This window comes from Echeneis naucrates, chromosome 20 (genome assembly GCF_900963305.1).
Source record: "Echeneis naucrates chromosome 20, fEcheNa1.1, whole genome shotgun sequence".
Classification (NCBI taxonomy): Eukaryota; Metazoa; Chordata; class Actinopteri; order Carangiformes; family Echeneidae; genus Echeneis; species Echeneis naucrates.
The window spans coordinates 18676447-18688297 of NC_042530.1; the positions used below are offsets into that span (position 1 = coordinate 18676447).

General features: G+C 39.7%; 1 protein-coding gene across 1 annotated transcript; it reads right to left on the bottom strand.

The window, feature by feature from the left end:
* Window positions 1–919: 919 nt before the first annotated feature.
* On the bottom strand, window positions 920–3938 carry psme1 (proteasome activator subunit 1). Its single transcript, XM_029528963.1, has 11 exons — window positions 3730–3938; window positions 3518–3550; window positions 3346–3408; window positions 3137–3235; window positions 2738–2789; window positions 2427–2524; window positions 2264–2332; window positions 2130–2197; window positions 1797–1851; window positions 1427–1513; window positions 920–1122 (listed from the first exon to the last, which is right to left on the bottom strand). The coding sequence occupies exons 1-11, from the start codon at window positions 3766–3768 to the stop codon at window positions 1042–1044; spliced, it is 744 nt and encodes a 247-aa protein (XP_029384823.1). The 5' UTR covers window positions 3769–3938; the 3' UTR covers window positions 920–1041.
* Window positions 3939–11851: the final 7913 nt, after the last annotated feature.

An 11851-nucleotide genomic window follows, 5' to 3' on the forward strand; every position in this document is an offset into this window, starting at 1 on the left:
AAGGCGGGGGCAGCAATAATTGTATAGCTTATGCAGTTATTTATCCCCATGTTGAGGTTCATTACAATATAAAAATATGAATTTCCATTGGAATTCCATTCCAATCTCAATTCCTCCGTTGAACAGCTGTGCTCAGTGAAGCTAAATCCGATAGGCTAAAAACGGCCCTCCTCGAAATCTTAAGTGTTCTATTGGTCAAACTATTATAATAGACTGCGGCGTTTCCCTGCATATTAAAAAAAAACTTTAAATTATAATTGTGGACAAATGTGCAATAATCGAGTGGCAACAACCCAGATCTGATGAAGAACAAAATAAACTTTACAATTTTACAAATCCAGGTCATCCCTGCATAAGGATCATTATTTTGTAAAACTTGCGCAGATGAACGGCTTCGGCTCGCTACCTATATGTAGAGGTGTTGCAACGTTTCCCAGGACATCCTCATTCTCTGCTTGTGCTTCCTGCTGCCGGTGGAGGAACTGTCTGCCTTTTCCTCCCAGACTGTCCAGGCACGTTGTAGAATAATTTAAAGTCATCTACCTTGTGTGTGTAGTTCTGCCTGCTACGTGAACGTTCCTACCACTGCGTTTGCTTGCACACTTACTTGGGGTACTTGAAGTACTTGGGGTGGAAATTATTTTATCACGGATGGCGCAGACTCAGTGTGAGCTGGTATACCAGAAGACAGACTCATTGTGTCCATGACAATTAACAAATAGCCACAGTTATACCCAAAGTAAGATGCCTATAGTATTTTAAAAGGTAAGAGGGTCTCTCATGTGAGCAGAATCTTGCAGATGTAAAATATCATATGCAAACTCTGCAGAGGGGAATACCAAGGTCCCCTCATTAGAAGTCAATGTTCATGAAAAATATTAGGTTGAATTACTATTCAGACAAACTGAGATGAGACAAGTAAAATCTGGATGCTTTATTTTGTAATCTGAACCAAAACCCATTGACTCTAAGAAAAGGGATTCAGCTAGAGTGGGTTCTGTTACATGAGGAGACACAGTTGTATTTGCTCTGGTGTCCTACTCAGTAGATTAGAGCCTTCCCGTCTCCTCTGGGTTTCTTGATCTTGTCATAGTTCTTATTAATTATGTCAAACAGCACAGCCTGAGGGAGAGATAAAGACACAATTGTGTGATTTAAGAAGAATTCATCATCATTACCTAAAACACTGGCTATCGAAGATTATCCACATTGGCAGGACAACATAAACGGTATTGAGGTATTAGGTACATTCATCCTTCCTCACAGCTGAAACTGCTGGAGTAATTTATAGATTTTTGGTATCCAGGGAATTTACAAGAGATGACTGGCAAGGTTCAGCAAATGTGTGTGGACATGACTGTGGTTATATGATCCTACCGTGTTCACGTAATCACACAATGGGAGAGCAACAAACAGTGTTTCTTACGTATGTGTTGCGGATGTCCAGGACCACCAAGCGAAGCTCACAATACTGATACTGGTCCAGTTCATGGACCAGCTGTCTGTAGTCTCCCTAAAGTACAAACAAACACACTAAGTTTACAGGGAAAAGCAGAGATGGCCATCAGTGTGTGTGTGTGCATGTATGTATGTATGTATACACACATACATATACATACTGGTATATATGTATACCAGAAGACACACACACATACATTATATATATATATATATATATACACACACACACACACACACACACATATATACACACATATATACATATATATATACATACACACACACACACACACACAGAGAAGACCCCAACCCACAACTGAAGACAACATACTGACCACGTGAGCTTGTTTGGAGGCTTTGGCCACAGCATCCCCTCTCTCACTGTAATATCTGACAAAACAGAGGACACAAAATTAATGTAAATGCTTCTCAGCAGGCTATATTCCAGGTGCCAGTTCAGTTTTATTCGAGTTAATCTTTCCCATTGTTAGTGTTATTACTCCTTTTAAAATTAAAGATTAACTTTAATATTTAATATTTAATATTTAATATTTAATATTGATGATGCATCTGTTTTATGGTGCCTTAGCACACAGCATATTCTGAATATTAAGAGAAAAGATCTGTAACTGGTACAAACATAAGCATAACATAAAATATGTTCTTACTTTGAAATCTGGGTTTGGAAGCCTTCGATTTTGGTGCGAGTATTGGTCAGCAGCTCAAAGACTTTTTCCTGCCAGACAAAAACAAAGCTCAGCTTCACCTGAGAGGAACACCATCAAAAATCAATGAGACTAACCTGCACAGCCACACCAAAATTATTCCCATCCTCAATTTTGGGGATTTGGAGCTGTACCCACATGGAAACCTGAACAAATGACAAGAAAATCACCATGACCATACAAATCATACATCATATTTTAGTCTGATTCAATGTGTATTAAGTATACCAGAAGACTCACCGTGTTGAGTTTCTCCTTCAGGGTCTGGATTTGAGGCTTCACCTCCTGCAGGAGACTCTCCACCCGCTCATTAATGCAGATTGGACCACAGGGAGGCCCTGAAGGAGAAACATCACTTAGTAATAGTCTGTCAGACCTTTACCTGGGCTCTACAGCCAGTGGAGGGAGGAAACACAAGGAGGAGACATGTCTAAGGTATTGTTAATGATCTTGTCAAATGACAAGGGAGGTAGGGGCATGGCCTGTGTCCTGAAATTGTGACACACACTGACATCAGAATCCTTGTGACCTCTTAGTCTCCCCGTCTTTACCTGCACCCTCCTCTTCTTTCTCGCTGTCCTTCTTTGTGTCATTTGCTTCCTTCTGCAACAGAAAAAAAGACTTGTCTGCACTGGCACATTGCTCCAACCAGATTATGGCAGATGTTGAATGATCCCGGATACACTGGACTACTCTGGACACTGGAAAATACCTGCAAGGTCTCACAGGTCTCTGACTTCAGGAAAACTAGCAAAACCTTCATCCAAACCATTTGCACTTCCCCAACCAATTGTCACCATAATGCCAGGTCTATTATTGTTATACTACATTATTCCTGTCTGATTTTCCTCTGTTATGATGCACATGTGCTTTGGCAGTTGCGCCCTCAAAATAAAATCAGTGTTTGAGTTCTTCATAAGGCAGAAGCTGAAACATAAGGAGGGACTAACCTCTTTCTTCTTGCATTTGGCCTCTTCTTTTGATGGGTCCGGAACTGGGATGTCCAAAGGAGCCTTAACTGATGCTATATCATCATAGCTGAAAGATGTCTGACAGATAAATAATTCAATCAGAACTAGGCCATTCTAAATCTGTCCCTATCCCCAAAGACTCCTTAGATGTTACAGACCTCAGTCTATGTGATAAAATAGATTGATACCTTTAGCAACATCTGCAGATCCTCCATTTTATCAGGAAAGAACTTGGATACAAGGTCCTCTGCCTGTGGTAAAACATCATCATATGATATATTATATATTTCAGCCGAGCTGGAATATATGTATGTCACATGTCATTCTCTCAGACATGTGCAATGGGAAACTGTAAATCACCTCAGTTGTGAGCTTCAGGCAAAAATCATCAACCTGCATAGAAGAGAAATGGTGAGTTATAAATGTCCCAACTTCACAGACAAAAGACCTCAGACCTCGAAGACCCGCCGTCTATCTCTAGATGTAATGGACTAAAACATTTCTTCACTGGTTGGTTCGGTAAACTAGCTCTAAAGGCTCAGTGTAACATGCTAACACCCAGCGGCCCTCACCTGCTTCTTCGAGCTAAGGTGAATATCCATGGACGCCATGAGTAGTCCGGGGGTCCGCGCAGTTTCTAAAGATTAGTGTGAAGTGAATTTACGCCTGAACATAAACCTAGACCACTGGAAGACGCTTTATCTTTTAGTTTAGAACGAGCACGACGTGGGCATTACTCCACTCAGCAACAAAAGGGAAAATGAAAGTTCTCTGACTCTTCCGGACTTTCCCTTTAAGTAGCGACAGTCCTGTTGCATTGTGGGACTTGTAGTTTATTTGATGTCCCATCTCAAGATCCAGTGATAAGCTAGAAAATTCCTTGGCAGAAATTTTGAGAGTGACTCGGGGGGCTGCTGCCGGGACGGGGACGTTGACTTGACCTGTCAGACTGAGGCATTAGGAATTGATGAAGCCCTTTGGATAAGAAGCAAAACATCTTAGACAAAATCTAAGTCCCGAGTTCAGTTGCTCTCGATTCAATTGTTGGCTGCATATGACTATGGCCTGTGTAAATGAGAATATACACAGACAGACGTGTGTTTTTACACCTATATTTATTTTTTTCAGACATCTATTTCACACATACTGCCTGAGACACTATTGTAAAAACTGACAAGTACAGTCTAACTGTTGTGTCTGTGTGTGTCAGCTGTGTTTCTGTTCGTGTCTCTTCATGTGTATTTCTGTGTGTAAATTTGTGTGTCTGTGTGTTTGTTTATTTGTCTGTGTGTGTGTCTGTGCGTCTGTATATTTGTTTCTGTTTGTGTCTATAAATATGTATGAGTGCGTCTGTACATTTGTCTGTGCGTGTGTGTGTCTGTATATGTGTTTGAGTGCATCTCTATATCTGTCTGTGTGTGTTTTGCAGCTTTTAATTAATGTCAGTAGTAACAGCTGATCAGCTGCTCTCATATCAGAGGAATCAGGGGTGAGTACATCGATTTGTCAGAGTCAGAGAAGAAATCAGTCAAACTGATGGCCATAGTTATAATGTTCATCAGCTGTGTGTTTGTGTCTGTTTTTTTTGTGTGTCTGTATGTATCAATGTGTGTGTGTCAGCTGTGTGTGTTTGTGTATCTGTTTGTGTTTGTGTATGTGTTACTAGGGCTGAATAGGGCTGCATAGGGCTGTCTTTCTGTAGATTGGTGTCTGTTTGTGTTTCTCTGTGTTTATTTGTGTGTACATATACGTGTGTGAGTGCATCTGTAGATCAGTCTGTGTGTTCTGTAGTCTAACAAAAATGTCATTCGTAACAGTTGATCAGCTGTTTTTGTGTGCATCTCTATATTTGCCTGTATGTGTGTGTGAGTATGTCTCTATATTTGTCTTTGTGTGTTTGTGTTCATGTCTCTGCATATTTTTGTGTCTGTGTATGTCCGTATATGTGTTTCTGTATGTATGTATGTGCTCATGTATAGGGCTGACTGTCTGTATATTTGTGTGTCTTTGTATGTGTCTGGCTGTGTTTTTGTGTGCCTCTCCGTCTATATGTGTGTGTGTCTGTGTATGTCTGCATATGTGTGTCTGTATGTATGTATGCATCTGTATATCAGTCTCTGTGTGTGTCCTGCAGTCTAACACAAATGTCAGTAATAACAGCTGATCAGCAGTCTGATGACATCACTGACTGCAGCTGTCTGTCTGAGTTTGGCTTGCATCATCCTTCTCAGAAAGCCCATTAGAAAACAGGTCGCTGAGCCTCTCACCCTGGGGCAATTTGTGACAAAATGGTAATCCCTATCAAAAAACTGAGCAAATGCTGAACGCCACAACAAGTGTCTGAAGCTATGTGTGTACTAGGATGTAAAATGTTGACATGGGTGCAATTTAAAAAAATCTGAAAATACATGGGGAGGAATAGGAGAGATGTCCTTTAGAGGGGCACAGTTCAAATTTGGTTTGTCTGGCTGTTAAAGTAAACACATTTTTCAAGAGAGGACAAAAATCTCTACTATTTTGGAAAAAATGGCGCAATGTACCTCAAACGATGTGCGCGGGTGGCCGATTTACAATTTTTTTCCCCGATAATCATTACCTCACAGACGCACTCTAACTGAAGACACCAACATTCAATGGAATACACACACGGGAAACTGAAATTTTCAGAAGAAAAGAAATGAGACAAGCATGAGACTTGAACAATCACTGATGAAAAAATATAAGAGATATCAGAAAGATGAAATTATGACTTCGTAGACATATTTTCCTCCGTTTTAAAGGTTAAATGGACTGTATAGCTGGAAGTATGCCAAAATAAGTTTGAAAAAGCTGAAGATTTTGTGGGATTTTCACCATCTCTTATTAGAAATGAATGGGGTTTTTTTTGGCTGTGTTTTCACCATTTACAGTGCCAAAATATCGTATTCTACCCAGAAAAACCATAGCACACCGATCCCAAACAGGCCCTGGATGATGGGGTTTGGTCCGTGGGAGTGAATTTAAAGCCCTTCAACGAGTTTGTAATCAAAATTCTTATGGAGGAGGAATAATATTAGGTTAGCCCGAGGAGCCCGAGTCACTAATGATAAAAGGTGCATTTTACCAGTCAGTTAGTTATTGATCAGTTAATGACTCCCATCATCACAGCTGTGCCCTAATTGCACATCTGTAATTTGGTCTCTCTTGTGATTACATCTGATCCACATCTAAAGTTTCCAGCTGTGTCCACCAGGCGCCGCTGCTTCTACTACAGGTGATAGCGCCAAGAGAAAGACACTACAATAAGCAAACATACAGTTTGATGTCATGTGTACAATGTTGTCTCTCCACACAACAGCTGCAGAAAGCTCAGACACTCTTTTAAGGTCTAGGTCAAAGGTCACCGGCTACAATGTGGACTGAGGTGGAGCATATAATGAAGTTCTGCTGAGCTCTGCTTGTTTCATTAGTAGGACATGTAACGTTCATCTCACCAGGATCCAACAAATGAGTTTGAGAAATTAAGTGATCAGCCTGGCAACATCAACCACCCAGTAGTTGGTGTTTCATTCAACGCTGCTTAATATCTGTATTTACACAGTAACTCTTCCCTCTGAGATGTATAACTGAAGGTTGAACCCAGAGGGCAAAGGTTAATCATGTTCACAATGACACCATTAGTTATTGATTGTGTGATTTGATTGAGTTAGTGAGTTAGTGATTGAGTTAGTGATTCCAACTGTGGTGTGTGTTTCTGAGCTCAGAGCAGATATTAAAAAACAATGGAGCACAAAGGTTTTTTCACTGAAGGAAGGAAAGGAAGGTGGTAGAGGAGAGAAAGTCTTGTGTTCTTCTCAAAAACACACTCTGGATGTGGATCTCAGAGAGAAAGTGGTTATTTGTAGAACAAGTGTACAACTGAACAAAATGAATTTCCTGGATTCTTGTCCTATTTTTTTTGGCTTTGTGCTGCATTTCTGAAAGTTGCCTTTCATAACTGTGAAATGCCTGATTCCATTGTGAGTGTGCTTCTGTGTATGTTATCTATTTGCGTTGAGAGTAAGTTTGGTTGGCTGCTGTCTCTGCAGGTACTCTCTGAGAGAAATGAGAAAGGATGAGCTAAACTTTAACACTGGGAAAATATACTCTGGTCAGATGAGACCAAAATTGAACTCTTTAGATGCCATAATACACACCATGTTTGGAGGTCAAATGGCACAGCACATCACCCCAAAAACAACATACCAACAGTGAAGTGGAGGTGGGCTATAGTATGGGGCTGTTTTTCAGCATATAGCAAACGTCATGTAATTGATGGAAGGATGAATGGGAAAATGTACCGGGACATTCTTAATAAAAATCTACTGCCATCTACCAGGACAATGAAGATGAAACAAGGGTGAACATTTCAGCAAGACAATGATCCCAAACACACAGCCAAGGAAACTCTCACTTGGCTTCAGAGAAAGGAAATAAAGCTGTTAGAATGGCCTAGTCAATCAACTGACTGGAATACAATAGAATAGCTATGGAAAGAACTAAAGATTAGTGTTCATACAAGAAGCCTGCAGAACCTTCAAGATTTGAAGACTGTTTGAATGGGCCAAAATCATACCTGAGCAATGCATGCAACTAGTTTCTCCATACAGGAGACGACTGTTATTAACAACAAAGGCTTTTTTACAAAGTATTAAACAAATTTAAGTAAGCGTGTTCAACACTTTTTCCCTGTGTCATTCCATTTTATTACACATAACTTAATTAATGGGCATCTAAGGTTTGATTTCCTTGCATGTGTGGGTTGCATGGGTTGTTACTGACATCTGGTGAAAATTTCATGTTAGTAGCACCTTTCAAACTGTATTTACTGAGAAAAATGGTGACGTGTTCAATACTTATTTTAATCACTGTACTTTAATCAGTAAAGGAAGTTAACTGGCACCTTCAAGACAATAGAATCCCATAGACAACCTATCATGTAAATACTGTGAATTCCTTTACCAAGTTTCCAGGGACACTCCAGTTGTCTTTGACAGACTTTGCTGTACCTGTCCATACAACCAGGGCCATGCCCACATTCTGTTCACACATTCTTTTTGCTGATGTTTTTATTTTATTTTTTTTCTGCACAAATCACTCAAATCATACTCGGAGACTAGCCTGTAACTAGGTTGTCACCAAAAACCTACCCCACAAAATTCCTACATCTTGCATGAGACGGCAGTCTTTCAGTCTTTTCCAAATCTTTCAAATCATCTGACGTATGGGTACCTTGAGAGAGTCTGAGAAATTGTGACTGATAAACTGAAACTGAGACACTGAGAGACAGAAATTCCACACTACAGCATCATCTCCATGAACTTCATGCAGCATCATGTTCCTGTTTTGAATGTCCCCTCCTCCTGCTCTCATTCTCTCCCTACTCTACCCAACTTTGCCTCCACTGGTGAGTCTCTCTCAACCCAACCAGTCGAGGCAGATGGTTGCCCCCCCTGAGCCTGCTTCTGCCCGAGGTTTCTGCCTCTCAAAGAAAGTTTTTCCTTGCCAGTGAGTGCTTGCTCATTGGGGGATCCGTTATGTCTCTTTAAATTGTTTTATAAAGAGTTTGGTCAAGACCTGCTCTATATGTAAAGTGCCTTGATGTAAATTTGTTGTGATTTGGTGCTATACAAAAAAATCTAATTTCATTTAGAAATCATGAGACTGGAAAACTGAGATTAAGAGAGATGAGATATTGAGAGACAGTTACTGTTACTGAATATTCCCTCTATCACCAACAAATTGTTCATACTGAACGATTATCTCATCATAAATGAATTGGACTTTCTGCTCCTCATAGAGACTTGGCAAAGTAATAATGATTATGCGTCTTTGAATGAACTTTGTCCTCTGGGATGTTATTTCAACAGTGCCCCTATGACCAAGGCAAGGCAAGGGAGGGGGTTTAGCTAATGTGCAAAAGAATTGCTTCAAAACTTAGAAAGTGAACTCTGGTGCTTACTCTACATTTGGACTTATGGTAACCAAAATCTGGAATTTTCACCCCATTTTATTGCATTTTTGTTTACTGCCTCTTGTTATTTTCAATATTTTTTAAAACTCTGATTTTAGTGATTTCTTTTTGCTTCTATCAGAAAAAGGGAAAGAGGTGACTTCAATTCTTGTCACTTCTGACAATTTAGCTCGCCATTCATTCATTTTCTACTGCTTATCCATGTCTGGGTTGCAGGGGCTGCTGGAGCCAATCCCAGATGACATTGGGTGAGGACGGGGTACACCTAGACAGGTTGCCAGTCCAGCAACAGGTCAACACATAGACATAGACAAAGATGAACAACCACTCACACTCAAACTAATTTCTGCGTGCAATTTAGTGTCAATAAATTAACCTAAACTTGCATGTGTTTGGATGGAACCTCGAGGAAACCCATGCAAGCTCAGGAAGAACATACCACCTTCGCACGGAGAGGCCCCAGGCCCAGGAATAGAACCTACGACCTACTTGCTGTGAATTAACAGTGCCAGCCACAATTGAACTATTAATTTCTATAACATTACTGAATCGTTGAATTTTACCCAACATGCTCATATTAGAAGTAACACTCTTGACCTTGTTTTTATGTTTGGTCGAAACATTGCCAGTGTTCAGTCTGATGAGCTGTATGTGATGGGCCATATCTGTGCATTTTTCAAACTATCTTTTAAAACATATTGTCTGTCTGAGAAAAATGTGAAATGCTCGCATGTGGTGAATCACCTCTTTGCAAGCAGCAGCAGTTTGGTTCTTTTCAATCATGAAAATATTGATTGCTTGTTTAGAGGTTAAGGATATAAGGGTCTCTTATTTTGCAAATCTTATCTCTTCTAATAGATAGAATCTGGCTGTCCATAATTATTTTGGCTCTTGCTCAGACCCTTCTTAGAACCCCTAATCTGGGCCCATCTTTGCCCAACAACTACAGACCTATATCCATGCTCCCTATTATTTCAAAGGTTTTAGAAAAGGTTGTTGCCAGTCATCTTACTAATGCTTACTGATTTGATACATTTTGGTCTGGCATTTGTCAGAAGCACTCCAATCAAACCACTATCCTCAGAAACTCAAATAATATAATAATGTTCTCTGTTGCTGGCAAATTCTCTATCCTGAAGCTGCTTGATCTTAGTCCAACTTTGGATACTGTTGATCATGGTATCCCAATTGCCTTATCCTGTGAGATGCCATATGATTTGGTTTTGGGTCCAGTTTTTTTTTTTTTTGCTTCCTCTGGGAAGCATTTTTATTAAGTTTAGAGGGACTTCATACCACTACTATGCAGACAACATTCAGCTATATTTTTCTTTTAGTCCTGATCAGATTAATAATTTCAATGTTATCAGATTGTCTGCCTGCAATTAAAGGATGGATGGCCAGTAACTTTCTAAATGCTCATAAAGCTGAGCTTTTGGTTGTTGCTGCCAACAGCACTATTTCTGGGGTGGTGCACAGTATTCCGTTAAATTCTGTTGCATATTCTGACCTGAAAAATGTTGTGTGGTGTAAAATTTGATCAGGCTATGACTCTACATAAACATGTCAAACACTTGATTTGTCCATGTTTTTTCACCTAAGAAATATTGCAAAACTCAAGTGTGTTGCATCCCAAATCTGAGTTAGAAATGATTATACATGGTTTTGTTTCCTCACACCTGGATTACTACAACTCACTTTTTACCTGTTTCAGCAAATCATCCATTGATCAACTACAATTGATTCAGAATAGTGCTACTAGACTTCTGACTAAAGTCTACAATCTAAAGTCCAGTCAAGTCACCTCTGGGGGGCTTTGTCCCATTTTGAAAATAAAAGGGGACAGAGCTTTTGAAACAGTGGCCCCTAGGTCGTGGAATGCCTTGCGTCCTGATTTTAGAGTGTATTTCTGTTGATTTATTTAATAAGCAGCTAAAGGCTAATTTTTATTTAAGAATTTTATTAGGCTGTCTTACTTTGCTTGAGACTGAGATAAAGAAACTGAGACAAACCAACTGAAATGCAAATAATGAGAAACTGAATAACAGAGCAATGGAGAATTAGACTCAAAAGAGAAGACTGAAGACTAGGCTAGGAAAAATAACATATCACAACAACTATAATATAACTGTAGTCTATTCTCTTTCGCATAAGTCTCTTGTCATTTGTTGTCTCAGATTTTCTCTTAGTCTCTCAGTCATCTGAACTAGTTTCAGTCTCCTAATCTGCATCTCTCTGTCTCAGTCACTTAGCCTTTAGTCAGATTCTCAGTCTGTCTGTCAGTCTCAGGACCCTCAGTTTTTTTTTTTTATCTCTCAGCTTCTCCATCCATCCTAGTCTCAGTTTCTTAGTCTTTCTGTCCCATTTTTTGTTTGTTTGTTTGTTGTTGTTGGTGGCGTTTTTTCTGTCAGTTTCTGTGTTTGTCTCAGTCACATTGTGACACTGAGAAACAGGAATGGTAAAACTTACCATTCTTCTAAATGCTCATAAAGCTGAGCTTTTGATTGTTGGAATGGTAAAACCATTCCTGTTTCTGTCTCCCAGTCTCCCTTGATGTCTCTGTTTCTCTCTCTCTCTCTCTCTTACTACCTATCTCTCAGTTTCAATTTCTCATTCTCATTTGCATTCTTGGTTTTTGAGTCTCTCTGTTTTAGTCCATCTCTCTCTGACTCAGTTTCTTAGTTTCAGTTACAGCTCCTCCAATT